Here is a 25,479-nt window from a genome sequence, read left to right on the forward strand (position 1 = left end):
AACATTGACGTCGCTGAGGAAAAGTTTGAACACCCAGAGAGAGCCTGATTTAAACCATAGCTTTATATAACTAGACTGTTTACTTTATCGCTATTTGACGTCAAGTGATGTCAAGCAATACTTCCGAAAATTCCGATGATGGCTTTCATTCCTTTATGGTTTATTATTCACATATATAAATAAATCACAATATTATATAGTCACGTGATATTTGCAATTAATCACGGGCACCGACGAGATACTATTATAAAGACTCGAATCTGAGCAAATTTTTGTGACTACCAGAAGGGCCTCAGTGGTAATTGAAGAACACAGCCAATATATAGGTTTGTCGCGTTGCTTGCACTTTTCCTCCCACTTCACGGAAGAGAAGTATTTTGATTGGTTGATTCGTTTATGCACTATACAAAAGTGCAAAAGTGTGTGCTGCGGCCTTTATTCGTGAAGATTGGCGGAAATTGCCGAGAAAGACCGAAAAGAGCCGAGAAAGACCGAAAGCAGCCGAAAATGGCCGAAAATCGCAACGGTCCAGAAGGGCGCTCGCTTCGTGCGCGAAGGTTCGTCATTGATTCTGTTCTCTCAATCTCTTGTTTCGTTTTCGCATCGCTATTCTCGCAGCGACAAATCGCTGATCCGCGGGAACGTGATCAACTTCCTCAACGAACACAGGTAAAATAAATCTCCGAGCAGGCGACGACGAAGAATACCAACGTTCCGTTCGAATGAACAAGATTTGCGCAGCGCCGCGCAGCCGGATCGATAATTGATTACTATGTGTGTGCATTATTCTAACCTAGGTGTCTACGAATCTATTGGATTATTAAATTCTTGTGTGACACTTATATATATCCATAGTGTGCACATGTCATCAGGTGACCTGATATTGCGATAATATCAGCGTCCAAGGCGTGGAAATGGTCTGCTTGTTGATGTAACTTAATCAGCCGCTATGTTCTTTTTTTCCTTCCCACAACAGTGCGATTCTGAGTGATTTACCTGCTGGTAAACGATCGATTCCAAAATGACTCGTAAATAATATATGTATTAGATTATTCGGAAAGTTCATTTCAATTTTCTAGCACAAAATTGTATGTACATTTTTGTAAAAAAATTAACAAAATTTAAATTAAAAAAAGGGATTTTAAAACTTAAAATCTCTACTGTAGTAAGGTTACTTTATTTTTTGAGTTTCTGAGTTGGTAATTTTTACATATAAAAAACTACAAGCTGAAAAAGATGAAAATTTTTAACTACTTATCGTTTCAACTACGTATCGGAAAGTTTGAAGTTTTCCATACAAAATTGTTTTTTAAAAATATTTCTACGATTTTTTGTTCCTGAGTTATTTGCGAATTAAGTAAAGGAGTATTTCAACTTTAATTGCTCATAACTCCATTAAAAATCATTGTACTGTAATTAGGAAATTAAATTCTTAAAGCTAACTTCACAAAACTGCTCTATTGAAGGATATAATTGCTATTTTTTTAAATGTACAATATACTATTTTGAATTAGAAAATTTAAAACGAATTTTTTCCAAACTTAATATGATAAATCATGTAAATGTGGTTTTAAGATTTACAATTGACATAACAATTGATATATAGTTATGCTACATAATATCAGTACAATTTGTGTACTGATTTTTTGTTCTCTGTAACTGAACTATTTGTATTGTTTATCTTTTCTTTTTTTAATGTATTTTCTAATTATATATATAGATATATATTTATTTTAGATGTAGAAAATACAATATAGTGTAGCTACAAGGAATGTTTTGGAATATAATTTTTATTTTTTTGTTTATTTTTCTTGAATTTATTTTTGATATTTCTGAGCTATATATTGTAATTTTCAGACACAAACTTATACTTATTATATATGGTTACGTTCCATTTTTCAGTGTGAATATTGACAAAAGCAAAATTATGGTGATTATTTGATATAATAAACAAATTAAGAAGATTTTGAAAAAAATGAAGTTCTTTTATCTTCAAGAAAACTGAAGCTATACTGGATCTTTTGGTTTAACTTATATAGAACCCTATTTTATGTATGTCTATCGATAGTTGGTGTCATTACGTTACATTATATAGCTTTTTTATTATGCAAAATATATAAATGGCGACATACAATATCACCGACAACTATCTGTGTACAGAATAGGTTCCATGATATTTTGCCTTTGTGGACTGGAAAACAGTTTTGGAGAAGAAGAAGTAATGTGAACTAAAAATTTTCAGTATTTAGTAGATAATAGAACACAGTTTGCTTAAACAATCGGATAAATAAAAAATAATATTACTGTAGTAGTTTAGTAGAGCACTTGCGTTTCAAATCTAAAAAGAAATTCGACGCCAAATTAAAAATCTACATTTGTAGTATAGTATATAATTTCACAAGGAATTATATAGAAGCACCCAAGATCCAGCTTGATCGTTATAGCCTGTTTTCATCGGTTTTTCTTAAATTTTCACAGTCCTATAAGATTTAATATTGTTTTTATATTTGATTTCTTAATTTCCTAATTGTAACACGCTTTATTTTTTATTTGCAGAAGTGAAGTAAAATGTACAATGGCATTGGACTTCAAACTCCACGTGGTTCTGGCACCAATGGACACGTTCAAAGGAATTGGGCCATTGTGCGAAAAAAAAGTGACAAAGTCACTTACAAGATGGAAGAGTCCAAAGTTGATCAATTGAATAAGCAGCCAAACAAGGAAATCCTAGACCACGTCAGAAAGAGGAAAGTTGAAGTCAAGTGTGCGGAGTTGGCTGATATTCTAGAAGACCAAGGGTAAATATCCATAAGTTATAAATCCACTCTTTATATTCTTTATATTTTGAACTTTAAAAAGTTCTTGAATTTATAAATTATATCAAAATATAATTTATCATTTTTCTTTAAAACAATTGTTATCATATTAATCATGTTATAATTCATAATTCAGTGTTTTATGATCATTTTAATTATTATATAATTGTTTTAAGGTCTGAAATAACAATTAATAATTACCGATACAGTTTGAGTCTTTGTTTTCAACAGAATTTTAGATGACTGTATTATCTTCGAACTATATGTTGAAGCCAAAGGCGAGCAAAACAAATCCTATTACAATTTATAATCTTATTTAAGTCTGAAAGTAAAAAAGCTGCTTAGGAATTAGATTGATAACTTGCTTATGACCTAAATTATCTGATGTAATATGAATACAATGTGGATAACATAGAGTATGCTTTAAATATAAAATATAGTAATATATGTGGAAAGTAATGTAATTTTTAAATAATTTGCAATCACAATTTTAATAATAGGATAGGAAATTAAATTGGAATAAAGATGACATTATTCTTTTCGTAAAGTAAAAAAGTTTATGATATTACATCCTATGCTTACTTATATGATATTCTCGTTATTGAATTGCTTTGTTTATTGTATTTTTTAATACTAGATTTATTGTTGAAGTAAATATATATATATATATATATATATATAGAAATACAGAATTATAAAAACATATTTATTTGACAATTGATATAATCTTGTCTTTCTTTTGCTGTAAATTACAGATATACAAACGAGGAAGTAGAGAACAAGATAGAACAATACAGATCATTATTAATGGGTAGCGATATTAAATCATCCACACCGCAAGATGAATTTGGCCGAGTTAAGTAAGTATATTTGATTTAATCTTTTTTAAAATTAGCAAGAACGAAGGACTTTTAACATCAAATAATATTTAAAAAATAAATGACATGTAAGAGTCAGTTAATTCTTATATATTTTCTTCTTTTTCTAATTTTTCTTTAGATTAAAACAATTACAAAAATATATAACGAATTGAAGTAAATTAGTGATGAGGCATAATGTAACAATTCAGAATAAATTAATTGTAGATAATTAGACTATAGTAATCATATATACAGCTTGATCATATTGGAGTAATACAAAGATAAATAAATAAAAAATCAGAGTTAAAATATTATCTAATCACCTTATAAATCGAATATATATATGAGAAATTTAATACATTTATACAAATTAAATGTAATATATTTATATTATATATTTATCTGATTTATATATTGTATCTATATATATATATATATTATTATATATGATATTAATTAAAAGATGCGTTAATTGTTATAATTGAGATTATATTTAAATTATATAATTTTAAATTTAATAATATAATTTTGTTAACTAAAAAAGAGATTGTTGTGAAAAACGCGATAGCACTTTATTTTTGAAGTGTACGACATTCTGAGGGGAGAACTTTCCTTTTCATATTGATTTCTGTCAGCCAAATCCAGGATAATCCTGACGACGAGTAGATACTATATGCGAAACGACATATATGATGTTAAAGGTGTCTGAGCTTCTTGTGATCTCTCTGCCACAGCTTTATTCGATCTTCCGTTGAAGAAAAGCTTTTACAAATGCAACATCATATTTCGAGAAAATAAATCTACATACTTCCTGAAAAATCCTTATTCGAGAGACATTCAGAAGATTTACGACGTCTTTTAAATATTCTGGTTATCTTTTGTAGCTGTATCTTAAATTTGAATGTACGATTTTTTATACAAATTAAATGATACAATAAAGACTCAATTTTAAGGCTATGTAAAAGAGATTTTTCAGAACTGGTACATATTTAAAAATTAAACATCTTAACGCATACAGAAAGTTATTATTTAAAAACTAAATTTTTCAGAAATAGAAAAAAAACTTCCAAGAAACACAATGAGATAAAAATTCAATATTGTATTATTTTATTAATAATCAAAGTATATTGACGTGTATCATTGTCTTAAGTTAGGAATATTAATTATGAGAAATACATAGATGAAATAAAAAATTATTATTATTGACATTATTAATCAGTGTATTAAATCAGAGCGATATTGCTTTTTTTCAAGAAGATAAGTTTGTTTATTTAATGTTCAAGATTATCTTATATATAATAATTGAGAAAGCATTCTGCGGAAAGATCAGTAATTTTCGAAAGCGCAAATTACGATTATTATTATTACTGACGATTAATACAATATTTTAATTGTTCTATTTTTGCTACAAAAATATTGAGATTGAGAAAAATATAAGAGTTATCGGGAGACGCGGTATTGTCTCCGGCCATGTTCAAAAACTAAAAGACACTACAAGTCTCTTATCCCGAATCAAAGTCCATTTTTTGGGTACAGTTTTGTTAGATGTGAAACTCGAGAGGGCGGGAACACATTCCGTGGCAATCTCGGTAGGTCCGATGGAGAATAGGGTGGGTGTTACACTCGCGATATCGACGTACCCCATAGCGCCGGCGCCAAAAGGGTGAGAGATGATGAGGGGAGTGCACCCGGGCAGAGGAGAACGAGAAGTGGGAGAAAGAGGAAACGCAGCATCTCGCTCTTGGTGGCTAGCTTTTTCCGGCGCCTCAGTGCGAGGATGGACCGTCACGACGCAGCCAGTGGTCGCGTCGTGTGTCGATGGATGGTGCACCGAAGGTCGGATTAATTTGGGGTGACACCGGGTGACCCCGCCGGAAAAGGAACATGTGACACAACGCGACGCACGAACCCGCGGACAAATCACAAAAGTCTTCCATTAGCTTAATTTAATGTGGTAGCGTGATTACTATCCCGCTCCTCTAAGTCATTCCTAAGTGCTAAGTTTCGAGTTAGAGTATACATACGCGAAGTAGAGCTTAAGTCTAACGTTACAGTTTCACGGGAGCAAGCGACGATTTGCATCGTTCAAACTTACAGAAGATACCGTAGTTGAATGTGATAACAGAGCAAAAAAAATCTGCGAAGAAGATCGCACAATTTTCGAATGTATGATGCATACAAATATGAATAAATATTATCTATTACATATTTATGATCCAGTGATGAGTGAAAAAAATCTGCAGAATTTACTTAGAAAAATTGTACAACAAAAATTGTCCACTGGAACGAATTGTAACAGATACATATGAAAAATAATAAATATCGAATGTTGGAATGATTCTCTGAGCGAAAATAAAACTTAAATATTGCTCGTACACATTTTATTAAGTTAATGTAATTGTAATACAAATACACGTGAAGAAGGTATTACACGTTAATAAAACATATAAGTTAAGCATTAAATGTTAAACATTGATTGAAATGATCTCAGAAGGAGTTTCTAAAAAAGAAACTTACTAGATGAAACGGTTCATTAATGAAGATCAACATTTATAATTCAAAAATCTGAACTTTTATACTGTGTATATCGAAATATATATGATGTAGAAATAATTTGACAGTCTTAATTGAAAAAAAAAAGAAGAAAGGAAGCTTAAATTTTTCAACCGTTTTTATAAAAAAAGATCTTATGTGAAGAACTTTCTTACATATATCTTCTCACAATTTTTACTTCAATAAAAACAACTTCATCAGAAAAGAAGAAAAATATATCTTCGTGTGTCTCTATTTAGAAGAAATATAAAAAGTTTTTCTACGAAATCCATGTGTCTCCAAAACGTCGACTGCGACAAGTCGATGGTACATTGTTAAGGAAAACGTCTTGCTTCAGTCTAACAGAAAAAAGAAGCACGACGATAGTAATAGTGTGCCTGATCTGAAGTCTTCCTCAATTGTTAGAATGCGTACAGCAATGTCTCCAATGCGAGGATTTACGTATTGCTATATATTCTTTCACGATCGTATGAGCTAAGAAAGAGGGTGTTTAATAGCCCAAATAACGTAACAATAATTCTAATCAAATAATGTCATAAGATATATAGACAATGATAATTTATTCCTGATAATGATAGGAAGTTATGAGCGTAATAATAAATGATTATAATGTAACAAAACGTAATAATAAGAAATCAAAATATAAGTATAAGAAATACATGAAGTAAAAGAAACATTGAAAATATTGTGAAACATTCAGGAACACTCGGATATGAGATGATGAGAGTCGCTTGAAGAATATCAAAGTGGAACGACGCATAAGGAAAGGGAGAGACGGAACTCGTTATTGTAATCATCATTATCATCGTTGCCGTCGCTGTATGATTGTTCTAGCTAGAAAAGCCGGGACAGCGGGTACAAAAGACGCGACGACAGCAACTGACAAGAGAGAGGGTTATTACCTCTACCCGTGATTTTCTCTTTGTACCTTCACCCTTTCTGTTTCCTTCGTGAAAGGATTAAGCGTCGTAGAGCTATTTGTGCAACGTGGACCAACCGACGGAGCATCCGAAATTCAATTAGCAATCTAACATTACCTTGTCAATATTATTCACTATCTCCTTTATTTTAGGTGATCGAATAAGAAACGGTGAAAAAAAACGAAATACGTGGTAATACTCAAAATAATTATCTACCATTAGAATCGGAAGAAGAGCCGAAAAGCCGAAAAAAAATTAGAGATTATCTGTAACCACTGAACAATCAGCGATTATTCTGTACAATCACAAATACGTTTTTCATAAGAAATTAATAAATTATTATTACACTACTATTAAACACAAAAAGAACAATTTTATTTATAAAAATAAAAAAGAGTAATATCTAATGATATTTAATCTACGGTCAGAAATAGCGCTGAGCAAGAGACGATAACATCCTGGAAAGAATCTTTAGACTCGAAAGTGAATTGATTATTAGAAGAGACCAACCATCGTACTAGGTTACATCAAGAAAGATTTCTCGAAGGAAAAGATATTGACAAAGAAATTCTTGTTCGATGCTGCATCCAAATTTTGAGGAATGACAATGTCAGCGACTGTGTCACCGATGAAACCTGCGCGTGGACGAGGCCCGGCCGATGGCCGAGCCTTCTTCGAGACGCTGTGGCGAGGCGGCAACTTCCTACTAGACCGGCAAAAAGTGCTGAAGCGCTCGCGCAAACGCAAATTGCACTATGCGGCAGCCAATAACGGCAAGAGGAAGCAACAGCAACTGCTGCAGATGCAGCGTCAACACTGCTGTTGCTGTCAACGCATTCAGCTGCACCTGCTCGCCGAACGGCGAAGCAACATGCGCTCCGTCGTCAGGTGAATCCCTTTGTCAGCTTTCAATCTTAAGACTGTACACTGGAATTGTCTGCACGAGTTTTTTTTTAATCTTGTCAACGTAAATTATAGAAATAAGAATAACCTTTAAATCTTCTCTATCATTTTAGTTGTGTAACGATATTACGATTTGCAGAGACAGATGAGACTAAATAAAGATCAAATTTTCACTCGTTTTGTCAATTGTATGTAAACATGAAATTACTTTTCAAGTTTTCCCGGTGTACAGTTTACATTTTAAATAGTATAGTTAGCAAGATTAAGTTTTATAGAATGCATAGAATATCCCTGATTATTATTTTTTTCTTTAGCAAAACTACTATGTAAACTATGTAAGAGTAAATAATTTTGACTGAATTTCAGAAGAGAAGATACATAACAAAATCGTAAAATCTCGATCTTATGTAAAATTTATTATAACAGAATCATAATTTGAAGCTTAATTTAGAGGATATGAGTATTACATATCTTGATAATAATGAGAAACATTTCTCAGAAAAAGCGACGGTTGCTCAGTTTATTTCATTTTGGATTTGATTTGTTGCGCGGCGATCGACTCGGCGTAAGTCGCCGATGGCAATTGTACAGCGCAAAGGGGATGCTAGAAAAGAGAACAGCTGGATTGTATTGATCCGCTGGGTGCCGGCGCCGTGCGTGCAGGCGCGCAGGGGTGGTTCTCGCCCCGGCTCAACCCCGGTTCACCGCTTTTCACCGTCGCAGGAAAAGTAAAGAGAGAGAGAGAGGGGGAGAGAGAGAGAGAGAGAGAGAGAGACGTGCGATTCTGTCCCTGCTTGCCATTCTAGTCGTCCCGCAGAGTGTTATGTCATTAGCATTGCAACGCCCGTTAAGGACGACGTTGACATCATTTTTCGTGACTGTGTACAGGATGCTCCTGCGAGTCTAGACTTTTCTATAATAGCTCTCCAGAGCTCCGAAGAAGTAATCGTTGTCTTTAAAAGAATGACAGTGAAGATTTCGACACGGTACGCTATATCTCGATCATCTTTCATCTAGGACCTCGTGACTGTATTATCGTGAACTATCGAGTGTGCCTTATAAATGGTCTCAATAATAAAGATAATGTAGTAGGACAATATTTTGAAAATAAGACATCGACATTTAAATATATGTGAATTGATTAAATTTGATTAAATTGCTGATTTGCATTTACGTTCTTCCTGTGTGTGCAAGATGATTTGTAATTCAATCAGCTCAAACATACGACGTCTAAGCTTACGATTCTGTCAAGCTGACAGATATGATTCTGTAGAGTGTGTTATTTTATTTGTAAAATATGTATTAATATCTTAGAAATGTGAAGCTACTAATTATGTGTGTGTATATATATATATATATATATTTATATATATTTAGCAGTGAGAATAAACAATCGAATTTTATATATATATATATATGTTAAACATTTATTTATGATTGATGTATGATTTAATAATTAGTGTTGAGCCATTAGCTGTGTGAAATATTTAATCACAGTGGCAAGAAAGCTGCGAAAGTAGGATAAAATTTCTGTAAGAATTTCATAAAGCAGTTATTGCCAATTATTATTACGTATAATTAATTACACATTACTATTGTAATTTGTTACTGATTAGAATGGAATTTGTTTTTCAAAGGTGGACTTGTACATTTGTAAAAACCATTAATAACTGTAATAGTTTCTGAAAAGTAATTAATGTATATATGATTTATTTACTACTGGAAATATTGTGCAGCATATTTAATTAACTCTTTCTATTCGTGGAAACTAACGAAGTTTGCATTTTCAGTGTACGAGAGACACATCAGGTCGCCGAGGCGCAGCAGGAGAAGAATGCGAAGCTTCGCGAAGCATTCGGTATCTCCGAATTCTTCGTAGAAGGCAGTAGCCTAGATCCAGCGCGGTACGCACGCGAGGCGGAGGCGCGAGCCGCCGCCGCCGCCGCTACCGCGAGCAAAGTCTACGAGTTGGTGCGTACACCGAGTCTGACGCCGCCGCCGCCAGTAGAAACGATCACCACGACCGCTGAGAAGAAGAAGCGAAAGCGTTCCGGCAGCGCGAGCAAAAAGAAGAAGACCAAGAAGCACAAACGGGAAAGGTACAGCATAATGTAAACGGTGCGCGCACGGCTCCATGGAGGCTGGATTCGATCCCACCGTGACTTTTCTTTCTTTCTTTCTCTCTTTCTTTCTTTCTTTCTTTCTCTTGCTTCCGTTTTAAGTATCGACTCAGAGTAAGATGCGAATCGAGGCTCCAAGACCGCACACCCGGCCCCGTCACTTCCGGAGTACCCCAGAAAAGAAAAAAAAACTCGACCAAGATCCGGGTACAAAGTCTCCTCTCTTTCTCTTCCTATATCGATTAATTGAGACTGTTCGTTTTGCAAACGTTCGTATTCTTTTTCTCTCTCTCTTTTGCCTTTTTTAAGCGTTAGCCGGATTTACAGAATTGTAAACTCATGACTCACCACCTACTGTCTTATATCCCATACACCTTTCTCTGTTTCAAACAGAACTGAGGAGGACTGAGTGCCTACCCAGTAGGTGCAGTAGGTAAGTGTGGTCGTCGCGATTAATTTGGAAAAAAAAAAGTCATAATCTTCGCGCGCGAAAAATGTTTAATGTCGTGTGTATAAAAGAGCGTGATTAGTATGTTATGGAATTTTTTCTGGGGGATTGTCTCTCACGCGATTGGATATCTCCCTATGGGTAAATGTTTGTTATGTTTTCGTTTTTTTTTTTGCCAGACTATGAAAATTATATGTGTATTGTAATTCAAATATTATATATAAATTACTTTCTTAAAATACAATTTTATTTTAATTCTTTAAAAAGTGAAAATTTATGTAAAATATTAAAATGTTATTGAATTTAGAAAAATATTAATGCTGATAACGTTAATATTATAATAACGGAGATGTATCATAATTTTCTCTAATTTAAAAAATGGCGGGCAAACATTTACCGGGGATGATAAAATAATAAACACACAGGTTTTCACAATAAACGCAGAGAATGTTAAAAAGTAGAGAAAATTGCGCAAAAATGAAAATAAACGTAAACGAAAAATGAGAATCATACATTTCTATCTCTCTGTTGTTGTTTATCGATGAAGCTTGTTGTTAATGTCATCTCTCTATTTTTTTCTGACAAGTCCGTCCTTATCGATGGTTATCAAGGTAATGCTAATCCCATATTTATATCAATACTCCTCATTATGTATTATATATATATATATATATTTCGTATACTTGTCTTCCGTAAATCTTCGTTGAAAGATGTGGTTTTTCGCGATTATGGGTTATGCAACCTGAGATTGGAGAACTCGGGAATTTCGGAAATGAGTACAAAACCAGATCTTTCAAAGTGAGCTATCATGTAGTCGGTTTGTTAGCTATATCATACGATATTATACGCGATATTATGAACAATTTCACTTTTATACGCATCATTATACTTTATTTTTCCTTGTTATTGCATACACTTCAGAATGAATATTGTGATGCAAAATTCATTTATGGAGTACTTTCGAAATATTTAGGCAAACTTCAGAAATGAAAGAGAAAAGTTTATATCATTACATTGATATGAACTTTTTTTGTTTTGTTTGACTACGAGATATTTGAATGTTTGTCTAAATTATTTTGAAAGTACTTTGCATAGATCGCTGGCTTGTATTTAAAATCGAGTCATTTCAATATGTTAAAGAAAGAATTAACATTGAATTGTTGCTCTCAGAGTGAAATATATTTCCAATTTTTTATTGCGAGAAATTAAGTTTTTAAAACGGATAGCTTGTGTATATTGTACGTACATATACGTTGATATATCGATAGACTGGAGAATTGTTTTTCACGTACACTGATACGTTGTATACTACAGCTTTCTTTATATATTGTCAGCACAAAGGTATGCACTTGTCGACAGGAAGACGCCCACTGCAAGAGTTATATAAGACTAATTATCGTTTGACAAAACAAAAAAAGATGCTATCGCTTCGAAACTCTTGTAACGATCGTTCAATCTCCGATTTCATAGATCCGAATCTCCTAAGTCTGGTAAGAAGAAAGAAAAGTCCAAGAAAAAAAAGAAGGAGAGGAAGCACAAAAAGACCGAGGCCACGTCGTCCGACAGCGACTCCAGCGAAGATTCCGATGATAGCAAGTAATGACGATAATTTATGTATTAAATATCGCAATAATAATAGTTCTTTATGTTAATAATTCTTATAAAATAAAATGAAAATATTTTATATCGCATAATGTTTAAAAAATTTAATTAATTCATTTTTAAAGAGGAGAATGATGTTAAACAATTTATTTTAGTATAAGATTATTTAATCAATATTGATTGTGTAAAACTAATACGTAAGTTAAACGGAAAAAGTAAATAATAAATGGACATTGTGTAGCTTATCTGAGGCCGAATCGAAGAAAAAGAAGAAAAAAAGAAAGAAAAAGCTCAAAGTCGAAGGAAAGGATAAGCATGAGGTATGCACGATGCTTTGAAAAAAAATTAAACAAATTTTCGTCTCTATCTCTGTTCTCTATTTTTACATATATATCTATTTATATATACTTCAGCACGTGAAAGTAGGTGCATGATAACGTCTCTAGTTTTGATTTGTTTCTTCTCAATTTGTTCGATTGACGCTGGGTGATTATTATTGTTATCCAATTTCTCAAATTTGCTACTGTCTCGAAAAGAATAGCATGATTGTCTCCTTCTCCTTGCTGATCCCTTCCGGTTTGCTTGTTATTTTGCGTACATACGATTTTTCATCTGATTTCCAGTTTTTCGACAGTTCATTATTTCAAAGTATAAATCTCAGTATTGTTTGTAATTATTCAGCGCCATTTGACAGGAGATTCCCTGAGTGAGTACCAGATATGCCGCTACTCAATGTATAATTTCTAATTTTGTGGATTCATATGTACTCGTGTACTTTCGAATATTACGAATTTTACTGTTGTGTATAAAAGCCTCTCTATTTCTCACTCGTTGTATGTCGAGCACTATTATACACTAATTGTGAAGATTGATCTCGGAGACTGCTTGGATTGAAATAGAGGATTGAAATATATTCTTATGAAAGAGGAATCGCCACGATTAAAAAGAAAAAGATTAAAGAAATGGAATAATAAAATTTTGGATCTTTTTTTTTTATTCATGAAAATTGTCTAATTTGATATTTATCCTGGAAAAGTGACTTGAAGTTGTTACTCTTTTTAAATTACGTTCTTGTATAATTAGCTTAAATCTAAACGTAATTTTTAAAAATTAATTACACGCGCCTTTTTTAACATAATAATGTTGCATATAGATTTAATTTATAATAATTATATAAATGTTTGTTTTATTACATCTCAAAAGTTCTGAACAGTCCAAAGCTTTCAAACTGATTTCATTACAATTACAATTTTTATGGAAAAAAATTATAATTTTTTGCCCAATCTCTACTCTGGAAACCTCTAGATTTGTTTTTAAAATTGATTTGTTATTATTTTGAGGTGTTTCTCTTCGAGCTATAATTTTTTTCAGATACACAGATGTATATATAATATCAACGAATAAACAATTTCGTATTCTTATTTTTTATCATTATTCACGACTGTTAATTAGAAGATCCGAAAGCAGACTCCAGAAGTTTTTTAAATAAATACGTTGTTCCTTTTTTGTTGCATTTTTTTCATTACATACTTTTGATGAATGCATGATTGATGTTTACTTTAATTAGAATTAATAAACAATTAATTCATATTGGATTTCTTTTTAGAAGAAGAAGACATCGACTAAACGGAAACGTCAATCATCTGAAAGCTCCTCTGATAGGTATGTCAATTACTCTTATTTTCTTAATTTTTTTTAAATTTATATACGTACGATTGTTATTTTACGAACATTTGGCGAAAGCTCGACAATTTTTTTGTAATTCAATTTTTTGTAATAATTTATTTGCTTTAGTTATTATTTACCGGTTCTTTTATTTGATTTCTGATTCGAATCGTGGATTGATCTTACAGTTTCGTGAAAAAACCGAAAAAGTCGTTAAAAAATGAGAAAAATACCGTGGACAAGGCGTTAAGGAATGAAGTTTCCGAGAGTGCTGCGGTTCTTTCGCGAGAACCACTTCCTCCTCGATCGATCCGATCACCAAAGCGAGAAGCATTAGCATTATCTCGAACAACAATATCTCGAAACGAGACTCCACCACTACCATCGTCCACCAAGAATAAAACAAAGAAAGATTCGCCGAAAAAGTGTGTGACAGATAAGCGGGACAAATCGCTGAAGAACCACTACAGGAGTCCTGCTCCATCATTACATAGGCAACATAGATCATCTTCTAGAAGCAGAGGTGATAGAGACAGAATTGAAAGAGACAGGGACAGAGACAAGGATAAAGACAAGGATAGAGACAAGGATAGAGACAGAGATAGAGACAGAGATAGAGACAGGGATAGAGATAGAGGAGGAAGAGAAGGAAGGTCTTCCAGGAGGTACTCGAGATCACGTCGTATGAGTCTGTCTCCCAAACGGAGACGAGGATATTCTAGATCACCTAGGAGACGTAGTAGGCATTCTATGTCCAGGAGTAGGAGTCGCTCCAAATATGATCGCTATGGATCGTCCCGCAGAAGACTCATGTCTCCACCAGCGAGACGTAGAGAGACCGATTCTCGCCGAAGATCGCGCTCAACAGGGCGACAGCAACGTCGACAATCTCGATCGCGCTCTACCTTGAGTTATTCGCCAGTTAGAAAGAATCCAGAGCGTTACAAGGACATCTTGGAGGATCGAAAATCACGACAAGATCAGAAAAAAAAAATTAAAAGCGATAAACCAAAATCGCGCTCGACATCGAGAAGCAAGAAAACACAACAAATAACGGTTGCACCTAGAGTGAGTCTGAGATCGTCGAGCGAGAACGAAGTCGATCTAGCCGATGATGAGCCCAACAAGCAACAAGAGGAAGATGAGGAAAGAAGAATTATAGAATTGAACACATTGAAACGATTGCAGAGTGGCTTGGCAGCAAAGGCACGGGAGACGCTGGAGAAGAAGGTGATCAGTCCCACGAAATTCAAGATTGAGAAGCGAGAAAATGTATTAGATATCGCTCTACCAAGCGAACCGCCAAAAACCATAGCGCAAAATTTAACCGTACATATTCGAGACACGTCAAAGGATCCAATTATGCAGACTCTTCCAATCATCCAATCACCAGTGTCCAGCAGATCACCCTCACCGGCTTTACCTCTCACCCGAGAAGAGGCGGCGATTAAGATCAGATCGCCGAGTGAGTCACCGCCGCCATTGCCTCAGCAATCTTTTAATAAAGTTGATTTTACATCTTCCAACGTGAAGGCTAAGACAAATAGTCAGTTTTTGAGATCGCCAAATTTCTCTGGCAAGAAAGACTCGTCATTTTCAAAGGATGCCTCGAAAAGAGAGTCATCTTCTCGATCTCCTATCAAGATAGTGATATCCAGGGAAGATCACACGATAATAAAATTACGTTCGCCGAGTGAATCACCACCGCCTTTGCTGTCGTTAACTAGAGTAGTGAATTGTCACTCGCCAAAGAAAAGTAAATCGTACTCCAGATCACCATCGAGATCATGCACGAGATCACCGTCTGTCGTGGACAAAGTGAGATCTTCCAGATCGCCGTCCGGAGACAAAAAGTCGCGATCCCGTTCGCGAGGCAAGAAATCATCAGCATCACCTGAACAACGATCTACTTCTAGATCAGCCTCCAGGACAGAGAAATCATCTCCTAAGGCGAGAACGAAACACTCGCCCCGATCAAGATCTCGATCCTCGGAGGAGTCAAAGCGCTCAAGCACGTCGAGATCACCCTCGAGGTGTAAGAAGTCCGCTTCACGATCCAGAAGTAGAAATCGATCGTCATCAAAGAGGAGATCACATAGTCGTTCTTCCCTGTCAAAGAAATCTAGGAGCAGATCGCTGTCGAAGAAGAGATCACATAGCCGTTCGCTATCAAAAAAATCCAAGAGTCGCTCACGATCGGCGTCAAGAATCTCCAGGGACAAGGATAAACGTAGTCATACCAGGAGCAGCTCACGTTCCTCTGTTAGGTAAGGATTGTAATTTAGTGACTAATAAAATTAAATTATATATATAAAAATATAATAATAAGATATATAAATAAAATTATTAAAATATAAAATCTCTAATAAAATTACTAAAATTATACGAAATTAATTAGTAAATGTTTTGTATCTCTTCCCTCTTTAGCTCCAGGCATAGTCGAGCTAGAAGTTTTTCCAGCTCATCAAGATCATCAAGTAGTGTTTTCAGTCGATCCTCTCGCTCCACCTCCAGTAGCTCTGCCTCCAGTAGATCACGTTCACCGTCGATACCTCGACGTTATGGTTCACCTAGTTTTCTAGATAGACGACGTATCACGAGGTAGGTGTCGCGAGTATATTGGATATATATATTGTCGTAGTTTACATAAATATATACATAAATATATATATGTATATACATATATTTACATATATAATAAATATGTATATGTATATATACATATATTTACCATGCACTTTGTACGCGCTCGTGCTGGACTTCGTCCATCACTGTGTGTAATCGTAGATTTTTATTTATCAATTACACGTTTTTTTTAGTTCACATTTATTTTGTTCTTAGAGTTTTGTTATTATTGTTATATGTATATATCGTATCATTATATTATAATCGCTAAAAATATTTAAAAAATAATTTTTAAGTACTTTTCTAAAACTATTCAAAATTTGTTGAAAAAATGTTAAACTTTTTTTCGACGAAAGACAGACTATTTGCTAATATAATTAAAAATTTTCAATATGCTAATATTGTATTTATTGTGTCCTACAGAGACAGATCAAAGGACAGGCATAGAAGATAGAATTATGGCTTCGCACAGCATGTGTATATATATATATATATATAAAACAAAAAGTCTGATATATATATATATATATATACATATATTTATATATATAGACATATATATAGAATTTTCCCTTTTGGTAGTTTAGAGATTTGCAATTAATATTTTTATTGCCAAGAATTAATATCCTTCGTATTGATTTAAAAAATATATCGTGTATTATCTTTTATTTATATTTTTAGGCGCAATGAACGTAATTATCATCTCAATATGTAATAATGGATTTTACTTTTGTCATAATGAGTAAAAAGCGTACTGATTTCCTTCATTTAATATCTAAATAATAAATGATGCACGTCGCTCAATAACGTTTATATATATCTGGTGAATAAAAATATCCTAATCAATGAACTCGACAAAGTGTTAAATGGCGTATGTAGTATATATGACGGTTAATTATAGTACAATTATTTGATCCAGATTATTCAAATTATAAGTGTAATAACGAAAGCAGAAAAGTTTCATGTAAATTATGAACTAAATATTATCGTAATTACTAGCGATCATAATTATCCACAATCTTGCTCATAGAATAATTTAGCGTTGATCTTTTATTTTGTATTTTACAGATTTTTCATTTGTACAATCTTTACTTTCTTCTTTTTTTAATCAAATCACTTGTAATTTTTTGATTCACAAATACCATGTAGATATGGCATGCATGTATGTTTTCTTTTATAAATATTGTAAATTAAATTGTTGTCTTACACATACAGTAGAAAATTCTTTTTATTTGTCAATTGCTAAAAATAAAATGATTTACCGGCAAATGAATTTTTTTTATTTATAATTTATAATTTTAAGTTTCTTAGTTAATATTTTTGCGGTTTCTGAGTGTTTCTTGCGCTAGTGCGTTCTCCAAAGAAACGTTTCGTAAACAGGTAAGTTATCATATTTTTATTTTGCACGTCCTTGTTTCTCTGTAGCTTGCTTAATTAATTTTCCTCATGTTGCATGTGCTATTTGTTTCATTTTTCACATAACAGTCGAATTTTTATTATTGAGATATACATTAATTTTCGAGATATATCTAATTATTAACAAGTTAGCGAGTAAAAATTATCTATTACTAATAATTATTTTTTAATTATTTAATAATTAATACAATAAGTTTCTACTAATGAGTAATAATAATTATTTTATGATATATTACAATTATTTATAACTATTGTCATCATTATCCTCATATAACTATTATTAATATTATTATACATAATTAACTTAATTTTCGCTAATAACATAAGATAATGAAAAATAGTTTATCATTTACTACTCTTTTAAAATTAACATTTGTAAATAACATGCATTCTTCATCAAGAAAATATGATATACTAACGGACATTCCTTTTAGCGCGAGAAAACGTCCGATCCCGTATTATCGACCAACCCCGTCACCACCCTCATCGCCGAGTAGTTCCGAGAGCAGTAAACATACTAAGTGGTCCAGTGCGAGTCATCGATCCAGCTCTGCGAGTCCGTGTTACACGCGTTGAGAATTGAGAAGAACGCATATGTGAATTCGCAATCGACGTACACTAGACTCGCAGCGGCATAGTTCGATCCTTTATGATTTAAAGAAAACCACCGTGTCCAGTTAATTGATTCCCGAGATATTATCAATTTAGACATTTAAATACATATTTAAAGATATATTAATTTAAAAAATTATAATTGTAAATATTAATTTAAAAATGAAAATTTAGATCATAAAGGGTCGAGGAATGTTTTAGAGAAGAAATTTAGTAATGTCTGTTAAGTTTTCTGCGAAAAGGGAGATTGCATTCGAAAAGAAATGAGCATGTTACATTATTTCTTATGAAACTAAGAAAATAATCTTTGTTAGCAATAATTTTGAGTCATTAATGGTTTTCGTGATATTCGATGAATTTCACGAGGAATAATATCATGCTTTCAATTAATTTCGAAACATTTTGTATATAAACTATACACATGATATCAATTAATTCAAATGATACTAGTCTAAAGAACTTTGAAAGATTGAATCAATTTTTAGATATTTTTATGTTAGTAGGAAAACAAATTGTTTATATTAACTTTATGAATTTAGAATAACGATTTTTGCAATCTAAAAATGCAAGAATTATATAAAAATGCAAAGGCAGCTGTTGAATTATTTCGTATTATTTAAATAGTATCTATTTAATTTTATTTTTTTTATTGAAATTTGTAATTTTGAACAGAAATTCCCAAGCATAGGACATAATTGCAAATTTACGTATGTATTTATTTTTTTATGATTAAGCAGGATACTAATTGATTAGTTTATAAAATTTGTTGAAAGAAACAGCAAATATCTCGGTCATAATAATATCACTTATTTAACAATTTTATTGAATATTACAAAATATCAATTTTAGATTTCAAATTTTTTTATTCGAATTACAGTGCAATTTTTCAATTGTTGATACTGGAAGATTATTGTGGAAGAAAATAGATATCTCAATATAGAATTTAATGTATTATACTCTTTCTCTATCTCTTTCTCTAGTCAAACAGACTTATATTACCATGGTGCAGTAACTTTATTTTCCTATAACTTCTAGTCGATGTTTTCACTTAATTTAAAGTGAATATTCAAATGCGAAAGAAAATGCAAAACGAGTAAAGAGCATATTTTAATAATAGGTGTGAGAATTTTCCTTCTGTGAAAAGTGACAAAATATTTGTCTATCCTTAAAACTGTAAATTTCTGTTGTGAATTTTCGTTAAATTATCTGTATATTTTTTAAATTATTATTTATCAACTTATACATAAGCAATAACGGAAGAAAAGGATTTGATCCTTCGTTCATTACTCATTGTATCATAACTGCCTCATATAATATAGCAGTTTAGGCATTTAATTTGCATCTTTTGTATAAATTATGCTATATTATAAATTCGTAAACATCAATGAATCCTGTGTACATGATTTAACGTACGTATTCGTAATTTCTTTCTAGTGCAATGTTATTAATTCGTTTTTTTTTGTATATAGGTATATGGTTTTGTCAGATTTGACATTCTCTTAAATAGTTTAAATCCTCCTTTAAACATATATATAAATTATTTATATATGAATAAAATTTAGTACTTTTTAAATTTATTATTTATTGTATATGTACATGTGATGTATTTATTATTTATTTATTTGATAAAATAATCTTAGATTGAACGATCGTGATAATATTGCGACTCTTTTACATGCAATATTTTCAACTTGGAATAAAATACTCTAGTCACAGGAAGATCATTTTTTGTGAAAGCTCCAGCAACTGGGCTTGGCAGCAACATACTAAAAAGACATAATTAGAATATTAGTCGCAATGCGTGATTACGCGAAGTTAAGTCTCGAAGATACATATATAGGGTTAAAGAAGGATAGTATTTGGAAAATCTACGTTGTTTACAACTTGACAGAGAAACTACTTAATGCTAGTTCTTATACTCATAACGACTAATTCTTTTATTACTAGCATATTCTGCATACTTGAAAATTACATTTCATATGCAATGATGGCTCGATCAACGCTATTTGAGCTCCATATTAATGTAGCTCGGATACATTTTACAATTTTTCCAGTGCAATGATTGTGATTGCTCCCTTCCTGAGATTCGTTTTCGCGTATAATATATATATATATATGTATAATATTATATATTCGAATATACAGCGAAGTTGTGAGAATGTTAAAAGGGTATATAAAGTCGAAAATAATACCTTTTATACGCCGTTGATATTCTGATTACTTAAAACATCTTCGAAATGATAAATTCTATAACAGAAACGACGTGCGAAGAAATCACTTTCAAAATTCGAATTGCTACTTTCAAAGAGCAGAACGCCCTAATAATCTCATCAGTTCGTTTGAGAAGAACTTGTGAAGTAACCGACTCTTGAACCTTATGTCTGTACCCTCCTATGATTTACAGTCAACGAATGTTACTGTGTCGTTAAAATGAAGGAAAATTCGGATATTATATCTGTAATATACTCTGTATTGTTGTTGTGTGATTAAATCGAAAACTTCAAACACACGTCACATTTTGTTTCTGAATTATTCCATATCTCGAAATAAACATAAAAAAATCGTAAAATTATTAAATATGTGTGATTGTTGTATGTGTGTGTGTGTTGTGTGTGTGCGTGTGATTGATATATTAAAATTCTAATATCATAGATAATTTTAACACCAAATAAAAATTATAAAGTAAATAAACGTTGGTATTCAATTAATAAGCTCAATAATAGAAAAGGAAATGATATAACGAACGAATTGTTATATAAGAATAATATATAAATAAATAAAAAAATATGCAGTTTGTATGTAAATCCTTATATTCTTATTTATATCCTATGTGTTATCTAAATAATATCAATTATATTTATATATTATAAATTACACCATTCCAAAATGTGTATTAAGTATAATAAATTGGTATATTTTGTACATTTCTTAGACCAGTATTAACAAATATAACGATGGAATGTATTATTCACATAATATTGCTTATTCACTTTGTACAATGAGAGTGCCGTTAGTACTTCGTAAATTTGTTACACGTATTTGTATAAACTTATAAAGTAATCCTATCGCTTTTAATTTTTAAAATAATCAAGAAGAATCACTTAACACACCATATGCATTTGCGTATTATTAATTAAACACAGTTATAAAAATACTTATAATAATGATTACAAGATTCTCGTATTTTTCTACTTCTCTTTCGAAGCTTTTGCTCTTTTATTAGCAACGTAGATAATCCATGCGAAACCAATCATATTGACGATCAAGACTCTCAACTAAAAAGAAAAAAGAAGAAAGCGTTAATATAATTGCTTCCAACAAATTTTTAATATTGTCTATAAATAATTTTAATATCAGAAAAAAAGAATACTATAAAAAAAGAAACAATATAAAACAATACAAATAATATGCATGTTACCATTGGTGGAACATATCTTATGTTGATATAGTGGAACAACGTCAAATATTTCAGATTAGCCATCAATGTCGGTAAATATAATTTTTGCATCTGAGCATATGCCACTTGATGAGTTTTACCCTGTAAACAAACTTCTCTTTAATATTAAATTACAAAATAAGAACTGTCAAACGTAATAAAATAAAAAAATAATTGTGTGGTTCTCCAAAATATTAATCAAATATAAGTAAAACATCTATATGAACTTCCACGGTTTTTAATGCGTAAATAATATATTTATAAGGTGATAAAATAATTTGCAAACAATTGGAATGTATCTATTAAACGAAGTTAACTGCAAACATTTTAACTCTACAAATCGAGTACTTGACTTCCACATAAAAAGAATTTAAATCCAAAGTCGAAACGTTTGCAGTTAACTTTAGTAAGTACATTCCATTTTTTTATGAATTATATCATATCGCTCATAAATATATTATTTATACACTAATAATCGCACAGGCTCATAAAGGCATTTTATATATAGCTTATATAGTCTGTATACATAGGCTTACCTAATAATTTGAACTTCTAATATTACTTGTTCAGATAACATTATTTAATTTATAACATCATCATGTTCATACCTCAAAGATGGCAAGCATGTAGAGCGCAAGTGCCTGGAAACACGGTGTGTAAATGAGTCTCTCTATAAGAAGAATTCCTAGAGGATGCTTCATGAACAATTGTATGTATGTGTAAAAATAATGGGGTACTGGTCCTCCAAACAATAATCTACAACAACATTTATACATAAGATTGCATGAATTTTTCAACTGCTTCGTTAGCAGTGCAAATAGTCTGCAACTAACCCAAATAGAGCAAAGGCCAGAATACTGTCTTCGTTAAGCTGCTTCGTGCCAGATAATTTCTGAGATGCCACATTTCCAAGGGCGCCAATGATGCAACTGAAAATAATTACAACATTTCTTGTTTCTATCATACCAAGTAAATTGTCACTTTATAACTCTTGTGTGAATGAAATCATATAATTTAAATAATTATGAAATGATAGATTCTGTTTTCAACTTTTGTCATCACATTCTATTAGCGGATGTTATCAATCAATTATAATTATCATGATATAATACATAATGCGTGTTTGTATTATATAGGAATTGGCAATTGTGATTAATTATTACTTTTTTTATATTTTATTTATATACACACATACAATCTAAAAAAATATTGTATTTATCCACATAGCTAAATTCAAAAGATTAATCTATACAAAGTCCAATTTTACCAATATGTAAGATAACTTTAATCTCAGTTTAACTAATTACTGTTTAACTTTTTCTAATTCTTAGAATTAGAAGATAATAAAAAGTAAATTGAATCGATTAAAATAAATCTTACATTGATAGAATTGAGCCTTATGTATTATTGTAATTTGTGAAACTAGAAAAAGATAAAGAATTAGTTGAACAGAGATTAAAATAAAAAAATATATATATACAATATTGATAGAAATTATATATATGTATCTGGAATTTATGTAGCAATATAATTCTGCCTTATTACCTTGTTATAGCTTTTGTTTTCAAAGGACTGTAGTAGAGCCGCTGTAAATACGCACCGAGGAGACTATACAATATATTAACCGGCTTGGAAAGTACCATTTTTTCGCATTAATTGCTACGTATCCTCAACTTCCTGGACCTGGAAGATACGATTCGTATGGTGAGTTGCGGAAAACTCGGATCATGCGATAAAAAGCGGTGCAAAGTGCAAACCGCTGTCAGCTGATAAACGATAGATCCCGATCGACGAGTCGCTTCGGGTCACTCCTAGGATAAATCGCATTTTCACAATCTTTTTTTTGTATTTATTCTGTCACATTTTGTATGAAAACAGATGTATAGAGAGCACGAATACTTGGAGAATTCTAATAAATATCTTGTACAATTACGAAACTAAAGTTTTTAGAAGTCTACTTGCGCAACTCGAACGAGCCAAAATTTGACAATCGATTTTTCTGCTATCAAAATGCGAATGGTTTCGAATACGGCAATTTCAAACAGTTCGAATGATATCGATATAATACGCAAGAATAGTCAAGTCTTTTAAATTCACTGATTGATCAATCCCATTATGCGCAAATGCTTTTACTTCAGAAAAGCTACATAATGCGATTTCGGTGAATTAAAAAAAAATTGTCTACAAAATTTCTCGAGAATTCACGGGGCTTTATAACCTCGATTCGAGACAGACTTCGACATATTGGTTTTCCTGAAGAAATTGCTTTAATCTTTGCAAGATTTTTAATTTTAATAATTGAGAAAAAAATATTTCACCGACTTTGTAGAATGTACATACAAGATCTAGACAACACTCGATACGATCGATCTATGAAGAAATTTAATACGGCCTCCAACCCAAATTCGCAAAAAATCAAACCTGTCCTTACTCCTTAGTTCTTTCGGAACTGAATCGCGAGTTTGACGAAACTCGAGAGATCAATCTGGGATCAATTTGGATACGAAGAACCAAGACACCCGATTCTGTAGCTTCAGTCAATCTTATTCAATGCGAAAGATGTTTGTATACCTTATCCCTCTACAATATCCCACGTGATTGTTTTACGTAATCTCTAAAAAATATTGTTTTATATCGTGTAAAAGATAGGACGTGAATGGTAAATAAATGATCATGCGAAGCATAAAGTATGTAGGTACTCGCTGAAAACACTCTGTTGTTATTACACATCTGCAAATTGCAGTAATTTAATATAACAATAATAATACAATCACAAAGAACAAAAGAATATGTAAAAAAATATTCAAAGAATGACTTTTTAAAGGCCTTTTTCACCAACTCCAATTAATGCTAGTCAATAGTTAACTCAAGCATAATAACTGCCAACGTGAGAAATAAACACAGTTTACCTCGAAAGAGGAAGAGAGAGAAGGCGTTCTAATACATTAAACTAGAGTCCTATGTATAAAGAGAAACGACATCAAATCCCTACCATCAGCAATAGCATCACTCCTTAAGCCGTCATTTGGACAGCTCCAGTGTTGTAAATATATTAACATACTCCAATCGTTTAACTTCCAATGGCTCCAACTCTGTACTCCGATATGGCGGTATTGACTTCTCCGATTAATTTAATTTCATTTGAACTTGTATCATTAATTAATTTGAACAAATCTGACGTAAGAAGAACATGTGCATTATGCGTGCAATGGAACGCAGCCAACGAATATTTTTACAATTACGAGATATGTACATCTCATAATAAATATATACATAAGAAAAATTTAAAAACAATACCATAATAAAAGTGCCAGTATCGCAGCCAATCCGACAGCAAGAATCTGATCCAGCTAGTAAAGACCTATAATCAATGGGTGCGTTCCGAGTTACACATGAAGCGCGTAGACTGCATAGAAAGTCGTTCCGAATTAACTATTGCGCGCTTCGAAAGCACTTCGAGAGACTTGAATTTCCTAGATTATACTAACCGTACTGAATTCTTA

The 25,479-nt window shown here is 32.0% G+C and overlaps 2 protein-coding genes across 8 annotated transcripts; one reads left to right on the forward strand and one right to left on the reverse strand.

Moving 5' to 3' along the window:
* The first annotated feature begins 539 nt into the window (after positions 1 to 539).
* On the forward strand, positions 540 to 18,759 carry Srrm234 (Serine-arginine repetitive matrix 2/3/4). Of its 4 annotated transcripts, none has more exons than XM_018547812.1 (10): positions 540 to 557; positions 2,557 to 2,798; positions 3,572 to 3,676; positions 9,843 to 10,151; positions 12,091 to 12,216; positions 12,464 to 12,542; positions 13,829 to 13,884; positions 14,076 to 16,154; positions 16,315 to 16,488; positions 18,363 to 18,757. In XM_018547812.1, exons 2-10 carry the CDS (start codon positions 2,569 to 2,571, stop codon positions 18,502 to 18,504), a joined length of 3,300 nt encoding a protein of 1,099 aa, XP_018403314.1. In that variant the 5' UTR covers positions 540 to 557; positions 2,557 to 2,568; the 3' UTR covers positions 18,505 to 18,757. The 4 variants fall into 4 exon arrangements, with proteins under 4 accessions (XP_018403314.1, XP_018403312.1, XP_018403316.1 ...); XM_018547810.1 differs by lacking the exon at positions 540 to 557 and adding an exon at positions 585 to 669; XM_018547814.1 differs by lacking the exons at positions 540 to 557; positions 18,363 to 18,757 and adding exons at positions 585 to 669; positions 16,936 to 16,986.
* Positions 18,760 to 21,575: 2,816 nt separating this feature from the next.
* Positions 21,576 to 24,938, reverse strand: LOC108780168 (peroxisomal membrane protein 2). Of its 4 annotated transcripts, none has more exons than XM_018547785.1 (6): positions 24,886 to 24,938; positions 23,522 to 23,659; positions 22,810 to 22,905; positions 22,585 to 22,732; positions 21,959 to 22,078; positions 21,576 to 21,815 (listed from the first exon to the last, which is right to left on the reverse strand). In XM_018547785.1, the coding sequence occupies exons 2-6, from the start codon at positions 23,617 to 23,619 to the stop codon at positions 21,729 to 21,731; spliced, it is 549 nt and encodes a 182-aa protein (XP_018403287.1). In that variant the 5' UTR covers positions 23,620 to 23,659; positions 24,886 to 24,938; the 3' UTR covers positions 21,576 to 21,728. The 4 variants fall into 4 exon arrangements, with proteins under 4 accessions (XP_018403287.1, XP_018403289.1, XP_018403288.1 ...); XM_018547787.1 differs by lacking the exon at positions 24,886 to 24,938 and adding an exon at positions 24,792 to 24,814; XM_018547786.1 differs by lacking the exon at positions 24,886 to 24,938 and adding an exon at positions 24,548 to 24,681.
* Between the last annotated feature and the right edge of the window lie 541 nt (positions 24,939 to 25,479).

The sequence above is a fragment of the Cyphomyrmex costatus genome, unplaced genomic scaffold (assembly GCF_001594065.2).
Source record: "Cyphomyrmex costatus isolate MS0001 unplaced genomic scaffold, Ccosl1.0 scaffold685, whole genome shotgun sequence".
Taxonomy (NCBI): Eukaryota; Metazoa; Arthropoda; class Insecta; order Hymenoptera; family Formicidae; genus Cyphomyrmex; species Cyphomyrmex costatus.